Source organism: Pristiophorus japonicus, chromosome 11 (assembly GCF_044704955.1).
Source record: "Pristiophorus japonicus isolate sPriJap1 chromosome 11, sPriJap1.hap1, whole genome shotgun sequence".
In the NCBI taxonomy this organism is placed as follows: domain Eukaryota; kingdom Metazoa; phylum Chordata; class Chondrichthyes; family Pristiophoridae; genus Pristiophorus; species Pristiophorus japonicus.
This window is the reverse complement of record NC_091987.1, coordinates 85,669,392-85,689,230: the sequence shown is the minus strand read 5'-3', so window position 1 is coordinate 85,689,230 and position 19,839 is coordinate 85,669,392. Positions and strand designations below refer to the sequence as shown.

Sequence of the window (19,839 nt, the reverse complement as noted above, 5' to 3'; positions counted from 1 at the left end):
TATGGAAGGTGAGTGCTGCACCACCTATCTCCATGCCCCCAGACCAATTTCACTCGCTTAACTTTGTGGCCATATCCAGTGGCCGTGAACTACAGTTGCTGGTGACACTGGCAACTTTGGCGAACACAAGTGTTTCCTCCTCTGTGTTTCCCGTACTAGCATGCCTAAATCTCAATGAACACCAAGATTTAATAGTTTCTCATAAGTTAAAAAATATTCTGTTTTTCAATTCTTCCCACCTCACTGTTCCCTACCTATTTCTCTTTAATTTTTCTGCTTAACTTTCATAACTACAGAAGGCCCTTTGGGATTGGTCATTGTCCCAGAAACCATGATTACCGAAATGAAAAATCCTTGGATAACATATGTGTATGGTGCAGTGCATTGGTATTTGTGTATCTCAATTCCTTTCTCTTTATTTTCAGGCACGGATCTTGGAAAATGTTTCCCTGGCAAGCCTCTGCTTTCACCATCTGGATTTTATTATCAGGACCAGTGGATGGCAAAAACCTGTAACATTCAGCGCTTCGACACACCTGCAAGTATTACAGACTGCCTTCGAGGAAAAAAAGTTTTCATTTTTGGAGATTCCACTATACGCCAGTGGTTTGAATATTTGATAGGATTTGTGCCAGGTTAAGTTTAATTATTTCTCATTATCTATTTTCGTGTGATCTGCTTTATATTACGTATACTCCAGTCCAGATGCAGTTTTGTATACTTAGCAAGCGATTTTTTCTTCCTTGAACATGAATATATAGGTCGCCATTTCTACACAACACAACTGAAGCAACTGGAAAATGGAAATTTCCACAGGGTGAACGTCTTGCTGGAGGGAGCCCATTCTTGATATTCATGCCAGTGCACTCTGAGAAGATTATTACCAATAAAACATTCACATGGATCTTATTTTCATCACAAACCAGCAAATGTGATAACTATTAAAATAAAAATAGGCAGATTAAAACTAGTCAAACAGAAAGATTGGGAACTTGGGGAAACGAGAAGATTGGGAAAATTTTAAACAACAGCAAAGAATGACTAAAAAAGCAATAAAGAAAGGAAAGATAGATTACGAAGGTAAACTTGCGCAAAACATAAAAACAGATTGTAAAAGCTTTTACAGATATATAAAAAGGAAAAGAGTGACTAAAGTAAATATCGGTCCCTTAGAAGATGAGAAGGGGGATTTAATAATGGGAAATGTGGAAATGGCTGAGACCTTAAACAATTATTTTTCTTCGGTCTTCACAGTGGAAGACACAAAAACCATGCCAAAAATTGCTGGTCACAGGAATGTGGGAAGGGAGGACCTTGAGACAATCACTATCACTTGGGGGGTAGTGCTGGACAGGCTAATGGGACTCAAGGTAGACAAGTCCCCTGGTCCTGATGAAATGCATCCCAGGATATTAAAAGAGATGGCGGAAGTTATAGCAGATGCATTCGTTAGAATCTAACAAAATTCTCTGGACTCTGGGGAGTTATCATCGGATTGGAAAGCAGTTAATGTAACGCCTCTGTTTAAAAAAGGGGGCAGACAAAAGGCAGGTAACTATAGGCCGGTTAGTTTAACATCTGTAGTGGGGAAAATGCTTGAAGCTATCATTAAGGAAGAAATAGCGGGACATCTAGATAGGAATAGTGCAATCAAGCAGACACAGCATGGATTCATGAAGGGGAAATCATGTTTAACTAATTTACTGGTATTCTTTGAGGATGGCGGGACTGACCTATCAAGAAAGACTGGATCAACTGGGCTTGTATTCACTGGAGTTCAGAAGAATGAGAGGGGACCTCATAGAAACATTTAAAATTCTGACGGGGTTAGACAGGTTAGATGCAGGAAGAATGTTCCCAATGTTGGGGAAGTCCAGAACCAGAGGTCACAGTCTAAGGATAAGGGGTAAGCCATTTAGGACCGAGATGCGGAGGAACTTCTTCACCCAGAGAGTGGTGAACCTGTGGAATTCTCTACCACAGAAAGTTGTTGAGGCCAATTCACTAAATATATTCAAAAAGGAGTTAGATGAGGTCCTTGCTACTAGGGGGATCAAGGGGTATGGCGAGAAAGCAGGAATGGGGTACTGAAGTTGAATGTTCAGCCATGAACTCATTGAATGGCGGTGCAGGCTAGAAGGGCCGAATGGCCTACTCCTGCACCTATTTTCTATGTTTCTATGTTTCTATAACAAGCATGGTGGATAGAGGTGTACCGATGGATGTGGTGTATTTAGATTTCCAAAAGGCATTCGATAAGGTACCACACAAAAGGTTACTGCAGAAGAGAGAGGTACGCGGAGTCAGAGGAAATGTATTAGCATGGATAGAGAATTGGCTGGCGAACAGAAAGCAGAGAGTCAGGATAAATGAGTCCTTTTTGGGTTGGAAATCGGTGGTTAGTGGTGTACCACAAGGATCAGTGCTGGGACCACAACTGTTTACAATATACATAGATGACCTGGAAGAGGGGACAGAGTGCAGTGTAACAAAATTTGCAGATGTCACAAAGATTAGTGGGAAAGCAGGTTGTACAGAGGACACAGAGAGGCTGCAAAGAGCTTTGGATAGGTTAAGTGAATGGGCTAAGGTTTGGCAGATGGAATACAATGTCGGAAAGTGTGAGGTCATCCACCTTGGGAAAAAAAACAGTAAAAGGGAATATTATTTGAATGGGGAGAAATTACAACATGCTGCGGTGCAGAGGGACCTGGGGGTCCTTGTGCATGAAACTCTTTTAGAGTCTACCTGCAAAACATAAAACATTTATCCGTGCCACCCGACCTGGATGACACACCAGACATTTACAAGGCCCTTTTTTTTGGGCACTAAAATCTAATTTTTTCCTTTTTCCAGTGCCCCCTATAAAAGGGAGGGGGGGGGACACTAAAAGCACCGGCAATTAAAACAAATTAAACTTTAAAACGTAAAATCAAATTAAAATTTGGTTGCCGGGCGTGATGATGCACTCCAGTCCCTCCGGTGCCCACCTCTCGCGGAAGGCCGCGAGCGTACCGGTGGACACCGCGTGTTCCATCTCCAAGGACACCCTGGACCGGATGTAAGAGCGGAAGAGAGGCAGGCAGTCAGGTTGAACGACCCCCTCGACCGCCCGCTGCCTGGACCGGCTGATGGCACCCTTGGCCGTGCCCAGGAGCAGTCCTACGAGGAGGACTTCGGACCTACCTGCTCCCCTCCGCACAGGGTGCCCAAAGATCAGGAGAGTGGGACTGAAGTGCAGCCAGAATTTCAGGAGCAGCCCCTTCAAATAATAAAACAGGGGCTGCAACCTTGTGCATTCCATAAAAACATGGAACACGGACTCTTCCAGACCGCAGAAATTGCAGGCGGCCTAGGAGTCCGTGAACCGGCTTAAAAATTTGTTGCACGGCACTGCTCCGTGCACCACCCTCCAGGCCAAGTCCCCGATGAATAGTGGGAGGACTCCCGCATAGAGTGCCCTCCATCGGGGACCCCCGCCTCCTCCGGACGGCAAGATGGTACGCCATGGCGTGTCCGGACGGCCGACGAGGATGGCAAAGTTGAGAGTGTGCAGGAGCAGCCCCTACATGAAACCCCTCCGCGCGGAACTGAAAGGCACGGAGGGGATTTCCCCGAGGCGGCTCAAGTTGTGAGGCGCCGGCCCCCGAGGGAGGTTCCGGGATTTGGCGCCAATGAGGAATTCCGTCCGGACGGGGGTCAGTTCGGACGGGATCTCCCCACATGCTTTAGCCTTCTCGATGCACCTAACGGAGTCAGGGCCCAAACCTGTTTTTAGCGACTCGATGGCTTCGGCCGCATGGCGGACGTCGGCTGAATTTAGGCGCCGCGCCAGCGTGCCTGGCGCCATCCAGCCCGCTCCTCCGCCATCGAGCATGTCCCTGACCCTGGTCACCTCACCAGCCACAGCCCTCTCTTCCGACCGCCACATAAAACCTCGGTCGTGGAGGTACGGATTCCCGAGCAGCAGCTCCTGCAGGACAGCCGCCACTCCAGCCGGCGGAGAGCTGCGCTTGGTGGAGACTTTGTTCCAGACCCTGATGAGGTCCCTGTAAAAGACAGGCAGCTACCGGAGGGCGGTCCTGACACCCCCAAGTTCACAAACAGGAGCTGCGTGTCGTAGTTGAGGTCGCGCTGCTGGCGGAAGAAATACGTCGCCAGAGCACACCACCTAGGAGGGGGCTCGACGTAAAGGTATCTCTGCAGGGTCTGAAGACGGAAAGTCGCGAGCTGGGCGCTGAAGCACACCAACGTCTGACCGCCCTCCTCAAGCGGGAGACTCAAGACCGCAGCAGAGACCCAGTGCTTCCTGTTGTTCCAGAAGAAGTCCACCAGCTTCTTCTGTATCTTGGCGACAAACGCAGGGGTAGGGGTCAAAGTGACCAGCCGGTACCACAACATTGCGGCCACCAGCTGGTTTATGACTAGCGCTCGACCCCTGTAGGACAGCACTCGGAGCAGTCCTGTCCAGCGCCCCAGGCGAGCGGCGACCTTGGCCTCCAGCTCCTGCCAGTTCGCCGGCCAGGCTCCCTCGTCGGGGCTAAGGTAGACTCCCAGATAGAGGAGATGGGTCGTGCTCCAGGCAAAAGGCCTGAGCTCCTCCGGCAGGGAGTCCACCCGCCACTGACCCACCAGGAGTCCGGAACATTTCTCCCAGTTGATTCTGGCGGAGGATGCGGCCGAGTAAATCTCTTGGCACTCACGCATCCTCCGCAGGTCAGCGGGATCCTCTACCGCGAGGAGCACGTCATCGGCGTAAGCCGAGAGGACGACCTCCACGCCCGGCCCGTGCAGAGCCAGTCCCGTCAACCTCGTCCGCAAGAGGCGCAGGAAAGGCTCCACGCAGATGGCATATAACTGGCCGGACATGGGGCATCCCTGGCGCACCCCTCTCCTAAAGCGAAGGGGCGCCGTCAAGGACCCGTTAACCTTAATCAGACACTCCGCGGCGGCGTACAAAAGTCGGATCCGGGCGACGAAATGCGTCCCGAACCCGAAAGCGCGCAGAGTTCCGAGCAGATAGTCGTGATCCACCCTGTCGAACGCCTTCTCTTGGTCGAGAGATAAGAAGGCGACCGACAGACCAGCCTCCTGGGAATGATGGATGAGGTCCCGGACCAGATGGATGTTGTCGTGGATTGTCCGGCCCGGGACCGTGTAGGACTGGTCGGGGTGGATCATGTGGTCCAGCACGGCACCAAGGCGAGCAGACATCGCCCTGGCGAAGATTTTGTAGTCCGTGCTGAGGAGGGAGACCGGGCGCCAGTTCTTAAGGAGGCGGAGATTGCCCTTCTTAGGCAGCAGGACAATGACTGCCCTGCGCCAAGAGAGGGGCATCTCCCCGGTCGCCAGACTTTCCCCCAGGACCCGCGCGTAGTCACCCCCCAGGACGTCCCAGAACGCCCTGTGGAACTCCACGGTCAGCCCGTCCAGCCCCGGGGATTTTCCCCTCGAGAGCCGGTCGAGGGCACCGGTCAGCTCCGCCAGGCTTAGCGGAGCTTCCAGATTTTCGCCGCCCTCTGGGCTGACCTTCGGCAGGTCCTCCCACAAAACTCTACGCGCTTCCTCGCTGGACGGATCCGGAGGGAACAGAGCCCCGTAATATTCACGGGCCCTGTTGTTGACGCCCTCCGGATCCGAGACGAGAGAGCCGTCGTCGGCCAGCAGCGTCAAGAGCTGCTTACGGACACTCTGCCTTTTTTCCAGAGAGTAGAAGAAGGGGGAGCCGCGGTCCAGATCCCGCAGGAACCGGATCCGCGACCTCACGAACGCGCCTCGGGACCCGACGAACTGCAGGTCCTTCAGCGCGGCCTTCTTCGCTTCGTACACCGTCCGCAGGGCCGGGTCCTGGACGACTTGACTGAGACGGGATTCCAGGTCGAGCACCTCTTTTTCTAGGCGCCCGACTCTGGCTGCCCGCCTCTTGGTCGACCCCCTCGCGTACTCTTGACAGAAGACGCGGACGTGAGCCTTGCCCACGTCCCACCATAGCCTCAAGGAGGGGAAGCCCCCCTGCTTCCTTCTCCAGTCGGACCAGAATCGACGGAACGAGTCCTGGAACCGCACGTCCTCCAGCAGCCGGTTGTTAAAGTGCCAGTACGCGGACCCCGTCCTCGCGCGGAGCGAAATGAGCTCCGCCCACACCAGGTGGTGGTCCGAACACGGCACCGGCCGCATGGAGGCCGCCGGGACGCAGGAAACGTACGCCTGAGACACGTAAAGGCGGTCGACTCTAGACCATCCTACTCCAGGCCTCACCCAAGTAAAGGCGCTGGAGTCGGGGTGGAGATTTCGCCAGACGTCCACCAAGTCGAAGGACCCGACCAGGTCCCTCAACTTCTCCATCGCCGTCATGCACTGCGGGGCACCGGAGCGGTCCCTCGCCTCGAGGGTGCAGTTAAAATCCACCCCGAGGACAATGCAGTCGCCGATGTCGACGGAGCCAAGGAGAGCGGACACCTCTTCAAAGAAGCGCGTTTGCTGCGGGCCAGGCTGAGGGGCGTACACGTTCACGAGATGGAGCGGCACGTCCCCCAGGCGAACCGTTACGTGCAGCAAGCGGCCTGGCACGGGCTCCTCGACCCCCAAGATCTCCGGCTGAAAATGCGGGGCCAACAAGATGGCCACCTCACTAGAAATGGCGGTGAGGTAGCTCATGCGGACCTCTCCTTGCCATTCCAGGAGCCACGTGGCTTCATCTCCCGGAACGGTGTGGGTTTCTTGCAGGAAGCACACCGCATATTTCCCCTCCCGCAGGAGCGATAAATTGTCAAATCTACGGCGTGCCCCTCTGCCGCCGTTGATGTTGAGGCTGGCTATGGTTATCTTCATGGCAAAAGCATAGTGCAACCTCTACCTTAACCTATTGTGGGGGGAGGAGCGGAGTCTTTTGTTGAACTCCACTCCCTCCGCAGCCCAGCGAGGAGTCCCTCGAGCTCGCGCTGCTCAAGGTGTTGCGCCTTTGTCAAGGGCCCGCCCGCGGCCAAGGTTTTAGCGGCGGCGCGGACAGACCCCTTGATCAGCTCTGGCTCGGACCATTTTTCCAGGGCCAGTCGGGCTTGGTTGCAGCGACCCCGGCTCTGGGCCAAAAAGTCCCGGAGTTCCTTTGCAGGAATGAGGATGGTCTCAGCGGCGGCCGCGAGCAGATCCACCGCCTCGCTGGCGGTGGTCTCTAGATTTTCTCCCGCGTCCCCCACCGAGTCCCCGTCCTCCTCCGGGAGGTGGCCGCCAGCAGCCGGCCCATCGACCGCACAAGGTACGGCAAATGACCCGGCCGCTCCAACCGGCCCTGGTTCTGCCTCGATCCCACCCCCAGGATCGTCGGCAGAGGAGTCCCCACTAGGCTCTTTTAAAAATGGTGCTGGGTCGGGAAACGACAGCGGAAGGGGTTCCCCCTCCGCCCCAGGAACCGGGGAACAAGGAGAGACCCGGCCATAGGTAATCCCCAGGCCCTCCAAGTGCTCCAGCTCCAAAGCAGGGGGCGAGGGTGGGTGTTCCTCCCCCTCCCCGCTGCCACCCCTCGGCCCAGCATTTACAGTGTCATTAAAATTATTAAGAATTTGTGTTTCTTCCGGGTCGAGCAAATCCCGGGGGAAGTTGGATATTGGCTGGGCGGGCTCAGGTTCGGCCTTTTCGGCCCCGCCCGCCTCAGTCCCCGGGACGCCCGGCCCGGCGGCAATGCATTCCTCCGTGATCCCCACGCCCCCCACGACAGGCAGATCTTCCATGCCATCCCCGGGAGGCAGAGGCTGGGCAGCCTCGACTGTCTCACCCTCCCCGCGGACAGACTCCTCCCGCCTACGGCGCTGCTTGAGGGGCGCTGGTGGGGGACGCGGGACACGCGGCGGGCACCGACTCCTCCGCGGAGGGATGTTGTTCCCTCTCCGCCTCAACGGAGCGGCGCCTCCTTTTGTTGCTGGGGGTGCACTGAGGCAGGGAGACCTCCATGTCTGCCGAGGCCTCCCGCTCCGCCCCCCCCTTTTCCTTTTCTTGCCCGCGCCTGGGCCCCTCTGTGGTGTTGTTCAAGGGCTCAGGCACGGGCTCAGGGCACCCCGCGCTCGCCGGTGACTGGGTTGGGCCGAGCGCGGTGGTCAAACTTTCTGACGCACTGAGGGGGACCCGCCTCTAGATGTTTCGCCTTGTTCCGCGCCTTCTTTCCGGTCAGACGCTCTCCCTCCCCCCCCGCCGGAGGCCCTGAAAACAAAGGCCTCCGAAGATGCCCGCGCACCTACGGCTCCCGGCACGCGGACGCAACTAGGGGGAAGGGTGGCGGCGGCGCCAGCCTTGGCCGCCTTCGGTGGTTTGGCGGCCTTGGAGGCGGGCCAGTTCTTACGAACATGCCCCACCTCCCTACAGGCATGGCATCGCACGCCGTCCGACGTCCAGAAGACGCGGTAGGCAGTCCCCTCGTGCACCACATTAAAATGCCCTTCCGTCGTGTCCTCCCGCGCCAACCAGACAAAGAGCTGGCGGCGGAAGGAGAACACGTGGCGCAGGCTGTTCTCCCTGAGGCCGAGCGGTATGGGGTTGATCCCCGACCTTACCTCCCCCAGTTGGTGTAGGTGAGGGAGGAGGAGCTCAGCAGGAACAAAGGGCGGGACGTTTGACACGATAACCCTCTGCGCGGTGGCCTCGAGAGGGTCCACCGGCAGGAACGTCCCGCCCACCGTGAGCCCCTTTTCGAGGGCCAGGGACACCCCCGCTCCGGCCCCAGGAAGAACACGGCCTTCCCAGACATCTTGGAGGCTGCGACAATGGCCGAGGGGCCGACTACCCCAACCATCGCCCGCACGCACTCCTCGATGCTCATTGTGGGGTGAGTGTCGCTCTTGACCCCGTGTTTCTTCGTTATTAGTGTAAAAGGTGGCAGGGCAGCGGGTGGCGCAGGAGGTGCCATGGATGTGGACACCGCCTGCGCATATGTCCTTGCTGGCCCCGCCACCGGCGTGGATGGGGTCGCCATCACGGGGTCCCTTTAAGGGCTACACCCACCCCAAAGTCACATGCCTTAATGGTCTTGGTTGGCCTCGTTTAATATGACTGAGCAGAGGAGCACTTAACGAGGCACACCTCTCCCCTAGTTGGCAATTGGGGAGGGGCCTTGCTCCCTCTGCTCAGTTGTCTCAATTGTTTTGTTTTTTTTCCAATTTGGGAGGAAGGGCTCTCAGAGAGAGAGGGGAGAAACAGAGAGTAACAGAGAAAGAGAGAGGGGGGTGGGAACGGGGGGGGACCTGCGAGGGCAGGTCTCCCCTCGCAGCTGTGGGTGGGTTCAATCCCCAGATGGCAAAACACAAATAGTCTTTGGGGTGGTCTTCGGGTGAGGGGAGAAGATGTCTTCACCTGGGGCAGCTAGAGCCACCCAGGCACACACTCCCAACGATGTTTAACGGGTGATTGAAGAAATCTTCAGCCTGGTAGCTCCAGCTACCCCAGGCTAGGCAATGGGGGGGGGGGGTTCAATTGTGTGTGGGGCCTAGTTATAAGCAAGGCCCCCACACACACTATCCACACACACACACCCCCCGCGATGTTCCGGCCCTCAGTGGTCTTCTTTCCTCCCCCCCACCGATACAACAAAGTCTATTGGGGACTGCACCAATACACCCACCTGTAGAATAGTAGAGTCTCCCTCCTTCCACACTGGATGTTGTTGTTGGTCTTTCCCCCTCTCTCCAACTCTTTGTAGAAATGGTAAAAAAAAAAGTTTTCTGCTTTCCTCCTCTCCCTCCGGGTGAAAGTTGGTGGTGAAGCCCCTTCCTTCCTTCCTTCTCTTCCTGGGCTAATTCACAGGCCCAGCCAGGAGCAAAAGCAGGAGCTCCTCTCCTCACTGCTCACTCAGCCAACTGAGCAGGACACGCCTCCACTGCTCCACCATTGGTGCATGAATCCCAAAAAGTTAGAATGCAGGTGCAGCAGGTAATCAGGAAGGCGAATGGAATGTTGGCCTTCATTGCGAGAGGGATGGAGTACAAAAGCAGGGAGGTCCTGCTGTAACTGTATAGGGTATTGGTGAGGCCACACCTGGAGTACTGCGTGCAGTTTTGCTCACCTTACTTAAGGAAGGATATACTGGATTTGGAGGGGGTACAGAGACGATTCACGAGGTTGATTCCGGAGATGAGGGGGTTATCTTATGATGATAGATTGAGTAGACTGGGTCTTTACTCGTTGGAGTTCAGAAGGATGAGGGGTGATCTTATAGAAACATTTAAAATAATGAAAGGGATAGACAAGATAGAGGCAGAGAGTTTGTTTCCACTGGTCGGGGAGACTAGAACTAGGGGGCACAGCCTCAAAATACGGGGGAGCCAATTTAAAACCGAGTTGAGAAAGAATTTCTTCTCCCAGAGGATTGTGAATCTGTGGAATTCTCTGCCCAAGGAAGCAGTTGAGGCTAGCTCATTGAATGTATTCAAGTCACAGATAGATAGATTTTTAACCAATAAGGGAATTAAGGGTTACGGGGAGCGGGCGGGTAAGTGGAGCTGAGTCCACGGCCAGATCAGCCATGATCTTGTTGAATGGCGGAGCAGGCTCGAGGGGCGAGATGGCCTACACCTGTTCCTAATTCTTATGTTCTTATGTTCTTATGTTCTTATGGTGTTCCTATACAACTGTTGGCCTTGTCCTTTAAGGTGATAGGGGTCGCGGGTTTAGGAGGTGCTGTCGAAGAAACCTTGGCGAGTTTCTACAGTACATCTTGTCGATGGTGCGCACTGCAGGCTTGCTGCGCCAGTGGTGGAAGGGATGCCAGTCAAGTGGGCTGCATTATCCTGGATGGTGTCGAGCTTCTTGAGTGTTTTTGAAGCTGCACTCATCCAGGTAGGTGGAGCATATTCCATCACACTCCTGACTTGTGCCTTATAAATGGTGGAAAAGCTTTGGGGAGTCAGGAGGTGAAACAATTGCCGCAGAATCATCATCATCATAGGCAGTCCATCGAAATCGAGGAAGACTTGCTTCCACTCTAAAAGTGAGTTCTCAGGTGACTGAACAGTCCAATACGGGAATTACAGGCTCTGTCACAGGTGGGACAGACAGTGGTTGAAGGAAAGGGTGGGTAGGGAGTCTGCTTTGCCGCATGCTTCTTCCGCTGTCTGCGCTTGTATACTGCATGCTCTCGGCAACAAGACTCGAGGTGCTCAGCGCCCTCCCGGATGCTCTTCCTCTACTTTGGGTGGTCTTGGGCCAGTGACTCCCAGATGTCAGTGGGGATGTTGCACTTTATCAAGAGGCTCCGAGGGTGTCCTTGAAACATTTCCTCTGCCCACCTGGGGCTCGTTTACCATGTAGGAGTTGCGAATAGAGCAATTGCTTTGGGAGTCTCGTGTTGGTCATGCGGACGATGTGGCCCGCCCAACAGAGTTGGTTGAGTATGGTCAGTGCATTAATGCTGGGGATGTTGGCCTGATTGAGAACACTGACATTGGTGCGTCTATCCTCCCAGGGGATTTGCAGGATCTTGCGGAGGCAGAGTTGGTGATATTTCTTCAGCCTTTGACCTACTGTTGAAACCACAGTTTACTTTCTGGCCAATGGTGACCGCCCAGAATGTTGATGTTGGGGGATTCGGCAGTGGTAATGCCGTTGAATGTCAAGGAGCGGTGGTTAGGCACTCCCTCTTTTTGGAGCTAGTCATTGCCTGGCACTTGTGTGGCGCTAATGTTACTTGCCACTTATCAGTCCAAACCTGAATGTTGTCCAGGACTTTCTGCATGTGGGCATGGATTGCTTCAATATCAGAGGAGTTGCAAATGGAACTCAACACTGTGCAATCATCAGCGAACATCCCCACTTCTGACCCTATTATGGAAGGGAGGTCATTGCGAAAGCAGCTGAAGATGGTTGGGCCTTGGACACTGCCCTGAGGAACTCCTGCTGTGATGTGCTGGGGCTGTGATGATTGACCTCCAACAAGCACAACCATCTTCCTTTGTGCTAGGTAGGACTCCAGACAGTGGAGTGTCTTTCCCCGAATTCCTAATCTTAATAGGGCTCCTTGGTGCCACACTCCATCAAATGCTGCTTTGACGTCACCTCACTTCTGGAATTCAGCTCTTTAGTTCATGTAATGAAATCTGGAGCCGAGTGGTCCTGCCGGAACCCAAACTGAGCAGGTTATTGGTGAGTAAGTGCCGCTTGATAGCAATGTTGACGACAGCTTTCATCACTTTGCTGATGATTGAGAGTAGATTGATGCAGAGTTAATTGACCGGATTGGATTTGTCCTGCATTTTATGGAAAGGACATACCTGGGCTGTTTTCCACAACGTAGGGTAGATACCAGTGTTGTAGTTGTATTGGCACCTGGGAATCCCTGGCCCAAGACTGTCCAAAATGGAGGAAGAGCATCCGGGAGGGCGCTGAGCACCTCGAGTCTCGTCGCCAAGAGCATGCAGAAATCAAGCGCAGACAGCGGAAGGAGTGTACGGCAAACTGGTCTCCCCACCCACCCTTTTCTTTAACGACTGTCTGCCCCACCTGTGACAGAGACTGTAATTCCTATATTGGACTGTACAGCCACCTGAAAACTCACTTTTAGGGTGGAAGCAAGTCTTGCTCGATTTCGAGGGACTGCCAATGATGATGATGTTTGGAACAGCTTGGCAAGAGATGCAGCTAGTTCTGGAGCACAAGTCTTCAGCACGAGAGTCGGAATGTTTTCGGGGTCCATAGCCTTTGCTGTATCCCAGTGCGCTCAGCCATTTCTTGGTATCATGTGGAGTGAATCGAATTGGCTGAAGATTGGTTTCTATGATGGTAGGAACCTCAGGAGGAGGCTGAGATGGATCATCCACTGGAACTTCTGGCTGAAGATGGTTGCAAACATGTCAGCCTTGTCATTTACACTCCAGTGTTGGACTCTGCCATTATTGAACCTGGAGCCTGAGTTCATGGAGCCGCCACCTCCCGTTAGTTGTTTAATGGTCAACCGCCATTCATGACTGGATGTGGTAGGACTGCAGAGTTTTGATCTGATTCATTGGTTGAGGGATCGCTAAGCTCTATCTATAGCATGCTGCTTCCGTTGTTTAGCATGCATGTAGTCCTGTGTTGCAGCTTCCCCAGGTTGGCACCTCATTTTTAGGTACATCTGGTGCTGCCTCTGGCTTGCTCTGCTGCACTCCTCATTGGACCAGTTTTGGTCACATGGCTTGATGGTAATGGTAGAGTGAGGGAAATACCGGGCCATGAGTTTACAGAATATGGTGGAATACAATTCTGCTGCTGTTGATGGCCCACAGCTTCTTATGCCCAGTTTTGAGCTGCTAGATCTGTTCTGAATCTATTCAATTTAGCATGGTGTTAGTGCCACCTTTTGACCTTAGTGACGGAGGGTGTGCTCGGTGTGAAGATTGGATTTCGTCTCCACAATGACTGTGCGGTGATCACTGCAACCAATACTGTCATGGACAGATGCATCTGCAACAGATAGATTGGTGAGGACGAGGTCAAGTAGGTTTTTCCTTTGCGTTGGTTCTCTCACCACCTGCTGCAGGCCCAGTCTGGCAGCTATAAGAACATAAGAAGTAGGAGCAGAAGTAGGTCATACGGCCCCTTGAGCCTGCTCCGCCATTCAATAAGATCATGGCTGATCTGATCATGGATTCAGCTCCCCTTCTCTGCCCGCTCCCCATAACCCCTTATCCGCGTATCATTTAAGAAACTGTCCATTTCTGTCTTAAATCTATTAATGTCCCAGCTTCCACAGCTCTCTGAGGCAGCAAATTCCACAGATTTACAACCCTCTGAGAGAAGAAATTTCTCCTCATCTCTTTTGAATGGGCGGCCCCTTATTCTAAGATCATGCCTTCTAGTTCTAGTCTCCCCCATCAGTGGAAACATCCTCTCTGCATCCACCTTGTCAAGCCCCCTCATAATCTTATACATTTTGATAAGATCACCTCTCATTCTTCTATGTCCTTCAGGACTCGGCCAGCTTGGTCAGCAGTGGTGGTACCGAGTCACTCTTGCTGATAGACATTGAAGTCCCCCATCCAGAATACATTCTGTGCCCTTGCTACCCTCAGTGTTCCTTCCAAATAATGTTCAACATGGAAGAATACTAATTCATCAGCTGAGGGAGGGCGGTATGTGGTAATCAGCAGGGAGTTTCCTTGCCATGTTTGACTTGAACCGATGAGATTTAATGTGGCCCAGAGTCAATGCTAAGGACTCCCAGGGCCACTCCCTCCTGACTTTATACCACTGTCCCGTCATCTCTGCTGGATCTGTCCTTCTGGTGGGACAGGCCATACCCAGGGATGGTGATGGAAGATTCTGGGATGTTGGCTGAAACTAGCAGGATGTGAAAAATCAAATTGTTAAAATAATTTTGAAGTTGGTTCCAGCTGCTCTAATCACATTCACAAATGACATCCTCTTTGAATGAGACTATGGTAAATTATCCTTCCTTATTCTTCTCACCCTCTCTACACCCTTTCATACTGATGTCCAACCCATCTCCCAACCCCCTTGAGAACATCTGCTCTGTGAGACCACCCTTACTTGGTTCCACTCTTACCTATCTAATTATAGCCAGTGCATTTCCAGCAATGTCTACTCTACCCAGCCTTCATATTTAACTCCGGAGTCTCCCAACGCCTTATCCTTGACCATCTCCACTTCCTCATCTACATGATGCCGCATGAAGACATGGGGCCAGCTTCCACGTGTATGTTGATGACAGCCATCCCGACCTCTGTAACAGCTCTTGCAACTTCTCTGCTGCCTCTGCTTATCTGGCATCAGTCCTGAATGAATTGCATTTTGTTCCACTTAAACATTGGGAAGTCTGAAGCCATTTCCTTCGGCTACTTCCACAAAACTCCATATTGTTGCCATCTATCTCATCTCCCTGCCCGACCACTGTCTCAGGTTGAAGCAGACTGTTGGCACTCTGTATGACCCAAAACTGAAAGTCCAACCACACATCCCCCCCATCACAAAGACTGCCTATTTCTACCTCAGCAACATCTCCCCTGCTTTAACCCATCTGCTGCCAAAACACTCATCCATTCCTTTGTCACCTCCAAATTCTACTCTACCAATGCCCTCTTGGCAATGCACACACCCACTCGGCCGAGTGGTTCTTAGCCCTTCTGTTTACCTATTTGTGAGAGTGCTTCCTGCGTAACTGCTGGTTCCCATCCACTTTCAGCTCCTCCAGAAATGTGCTGCCCTGTCCTAACTCACACTAAGTTCCACTCAATCATTACCCCTGTGCTCATTGACATTTCTTGGCTTCCGATCCAACAATTACCTCGAATTTGAAATTCTAATCACTGTGTTCAAATCCCTTCATGGCCTCCTCTAATCTTATCTCTGTAACCTTCTCCATCCCTAAACTCTCTTAGAAATCTGTACTCCTCTGGCTTCTTGTGCATCTCCCACTCTCTTCACCCCACCATTGGCAGCATTGCCTTCAGAATCAAGGCCCAAATTCAGCCATTTCCTCCCTAAACCTCTCTGCCACTCCACTTCCCTCTCATCCTTTGTAAAACTCTTTAAACCCCACCTCTTTCACCAAACATTTGGTCACCACCCTAATATCTCCTTTGTCTCAGTAATTTTTGCCTGACTACAAGTATTGGCTTAGGAGGTTTTTTGTCTGTTAAAGTCACTATATGACTGTGGGTTGTTTTCACCTATCTGAAAAAGTCCCTTCCTCTGGCCATGCTCCCTCTGATGTGTATTATCTCTTGTTTGGGGAGGGTGGAGGCCCCATCCTAAAGAATGCCCTGCAGAAACTGCCCCATCCAACTACAAGGCCTCCTATATCATGTATCCACTTGCTTGCCCACCTCCAGTGCATTGTTCTGCTCTGGGTGCCTCCGAATCTGATAGCTGACACGGCCCTTGAGCCTGAATGGTTCTTACAGATGTGACTTTAGTTTTGATGCACTGACATTCTCAATGATCGGTCATTTCATGGCTAATAATAATTATCTGCAGAATTATGACAGCATCATCTGACATCTTTTGTTTTAGATCTCAGGAAGTTTGATCTTGGCAATTCTCGAAAGACCGGCCCTCATCTCGCTTTGGATATCAACAAAAAGATCAAGGTGGAATATTATGCTCATGGCAAACCAATTCGAATTGCACCCATTTCACTTCAGGACCTGCCATTCATGGCAAATAAACTGGATGACATTAAAGGAGGAAAGAGCACAGTTATAGCCTTCACCATTTGGTGCCATTTCAACACTTTTCCAGTAGAAACATACATCCGAAGGCTGCAGAACATCCGGAGATCAATTTTGCGATTGCTGGATAGGAGTCCAGATACACTGATTGTAATAAAGACTGCCAACGTCCAGGCCCTTCCACGGCAGGCCAGTCTCTACAACAGTGACTGGTACTCCTATCAGCTTGATTTACTGCTCAGAAAGATGTTTGAAGGCATCAAGGTGGCATTTGTAGATGCTTGGGAGATGACGATAGCACATTACCTGCCACATAACTTACATCCCAAGCGAGTCATTATAAAGAATGAAGTAGATGTGTTTCTTTCATATGTGTGTCCTTTGAAAAAGGATTAAAGGCTGATTTAGATCGGTGCCAACCAGCTTTTGGCAATCATGAGATTCATAATATGACAGAATAAAAAGATTAGCAATCGAAATTCCAAGCTTTTTAAATGAATGTACTGTTTTAAAACAAAATGTTGACAATCTACAAACTGTACTGTTTTAAAAATTAGTCATACGCCAAGTTGTGGAGTATGCATTGGTGCATAGTTATCCTTGTTGTAAACTAGATGACATTAAAGGAGAAATGCACAGTTACAGCCTTCACCATTCGGTGCCATTTCAATACTGTTCCAGTAGAAACTTTTCTTTATCGGCAGTCCCTCGAAGTCGAGGATGACTTGCTTCCACACTAAAAATCAGTTCTCAGGTGACTGAAAAGTCCAATGCAGGACCTACAGTCTCTGTCACAGATGGGGCAGATGGTGGTTGGAGGAACGCGAGGTTGAGTTGCCGCAAGCTCCTTCCGCTGACAATGCTTGGCTTCAGTTTGCTCTTGGTGAAGAGACTCGAGTTGCTCAGCATCTTCCTGGATGCTCTTCTTCCAATTTGGCTGCTCTTGAGCCAGGGAATTCCAGGTGCCAGTGGGGATGTTGCACTTTATCAAGGAGGCTTTGAGGATGTCCTTGAAATGTTTCCTCTGCCCATCTGGCGCTTGCTTGCCATGTCGAAACTCCGAGTAGAGCGCTTGCTTTGGCAGTCTCGTGTCAGGCATGCGGATGATGTGGCCTACCCAACAGAGCTGATCGAGCGTGGTCAATGCTTTGATACTGGGGATGTTGGCCTGAGTGAGAACACTGATGTTGGTGCGTCTATTCTGCCAATGGATTTGCATGATCTTGTGGAGGTATGCTGGTGATACTTCGCCAACATTTTGAGATGTCTGCTGTATATAGTCCACATTTCTGAGCCATATAGGAGGGCGGGTGTCACTACTGCCCTGTAGACCATAAGTTTTGTGCCGGGTTTGAGGTCTTGGTCTTCAAACACTCTCTTCCTCAGGCGACCGAAGGCTGCACTGACACACTGAAGCCAGTGTTGGACCTTTTTGCCGATGTCTGCCCTTGCTAACAGTAGGCTCCTGAGTTATGGAAAATGGTCCACGTTGTCCAATGCCTCGTCATGGATTTTGATAACCCGGGGCAGTGCTGTCTGGTGGGGTCAGGTTGGTAGAGGACCTTTGTCTTACGGATATTTAGTGTAGGCCCATGCTCTTATATGTCTCGGTGAAGGTGTTAACGATGGCTTGGAGTTCGGCCTCCGAGTGTGCGCAGACGCAAGCATCGTCTGCTTACTGTAGTTCAATGACAGAAAATGAGACCACCTTGGATGTGGCCTGGAGGCAGAGGTGGTTGAACAGATTCCCTTTGTTCTATAATTTAGCTCCACTCCAGCAGGGAGCTTGCTGAGGGTGAGCTGGAGCATTGCAGCAAGGAAGATCGAGAAGAGCGTTGGTGCGATGATGCAGCCTTGCTGGACCCCGCTCCGGATATGGATTGGGTCTGTGGTGGATCCGTTGGTCAGGATCATGGCTTGCATGACATCGTGGAACAGATAGAGGATGGTGACAACCTTTTGAGGGCAGCCGAAACGGAGGAGGACACTCCATAATCCCTCATGGTTGACAGTGGCAAAGGCCTTTGTGAGGTCAAAGAATGCCATGTACAAGGGTTGGTGCTGTTCCCTGCATTTCTCGGCGAGGATTCCATCTGTTCCTGATGCCTTGCTGTTCTTCAGCTGTCAGATGGCCTTTTCTACCTTGTGCTAGGCTGGGGCTGTGCTGAGGTGGTGGCGGGTAGCATGCTGCGGGATGGAGTCGAGGACACTCGCGTTGAAGACAGAGTCTCAGTTAAGGAGATCTTCGAAATGCTCCTTCCAACGGGCACTGACTGCCTCTCTGTTCTTGATGAATACTTCACTCTTCTTGGCCAGCAGTGAGGTAGGGCATTGGGTGTTTGGGCCGTAGGTGGTCTTGACTGTGCCGAAGAATCCTCGCACGTCATGGTTGTCGGCTAACTGCTGGCTTTCCTGCACTTTCTCCACCCACCATTTGTTCTTTAGGTCATGGGTTTTTTGTTGGACCTTGGCCATCATCTGTCTGTAGAGCTGCTTTCTTGATCTCGAGTTGGGTTGTTTTTTCAAGTTCAGAACATCCGGAGGTCAATTCTACGATTGCTGGATAGCAGTCCAGTTGTAATAAAGACTGCCAATGTCCCGATCCCTCTACGGGCCAAGATGCCTGCAGGAAGGGTGTTATGTGGTTAGGTATTATTGTTTCTTTACCTTAACACCATTCCTCTAATGAAGGATTGACACAATTCCTGATTCATGTTTCCATGGGTACCATGCCAGCCCGTACCTCAGCCAAGTGACATTTAGACGTGTGTGAACCTTGAAAAAAAATAATGTTTTAAGAGGATTGGGCACACAATTAATGTGGGTGACAGTGGATTTTGGGGTGGGATTAGACACCGAAGCTCTGTCATATTTGATAAATGCTGGAGGTTACTGGGCAGGGTGTGGGAAACAACAACAATAACTTCTATTTATATAGTGCCTTTAACATAATAAAATGTCCCAAAGCATTTCACATGAGTGTTAACAAAATAAATTTTGACACTAAACCATATAAGGAGATGTTGGGGCAGATAATCAAAAGCTTGGTCGAAGAGGTAGACTTTAATGGCATCCTAAAGGGGGAAAGAAAAGTGGGGATGCAGAAAGATTTAGAGAGGGAATTCCAGAGCTTAGGACTTACACAGCTGAAGGCATGACTGCAAATGGTGGAGCATTTGAAATCGGGGACATTCAAAAGGCCAGAATAGGCAGGGCACAGGGATCTTAGGGCATTATAGGGCTGGAGGAGATTACAGAGATAAGGTGGGGTAAGGCCATGGAGAGTTTTGAAAACAAGGATGGGTATTTTAAAATCGAGGTGTTGCTTAACTGGGAGCCAACGTAGATCAGCAAGCACAGGGGAGATGGGTGAGTGGTACTTGGTGTGATTTAGCACACGAGCAGCAGAGTTTTGGATGACCTCAAGTTTATGGAGGGTAGAACTAGAGAGGCTGGCCAGGAGTGTATTGGAAAAGTCAAGTGTCGATGTGATAAAGGCATGGATGAGGGTTTCAGCAGCAGATAAGTTGAGGTAACAGCAGAGGTGGGAGTGTTACGAAGGTGGAAATGTGCTGTCATTGTGATAAAACGGATCTGAGGTAGGAAGCTCAATGGTGATCCAATCTGACACCAAGGTCATGAACAGACTTGATCAGCCTTGTATCTTTGCCGGGGAGAGAGATCGATTCAG

At 51.6% G+C, this 19,839-nt stretch overlaps 1 protein-coding gene across 1 annotated transcript in view; it reads left to right on the top strand.

Annotated features, from left to right (window-relative positions):
- The window catches only part of LOC139275551 (NXPE family member 3-like), a 43,345-nt gene extending 26,801 nt beyond the window's left edge, over positions 1–16,544 (top strand). The window contains exons 3-4 of the mRNA XM_070892719.1: positions 426–635; positions 15,991–16,544. Of these exons, the coding sequence (XP_070748820.1) occupies positions 426–635; positions 15,991–16,544 (764 nt within the window). The remainder of the gene's footprint in view (positions 1–425; positions 636–15,990) is intronic.
- The last annotated feature ends 3,295 nt before the right edge of the window (positions 16,545–19,839 follow it).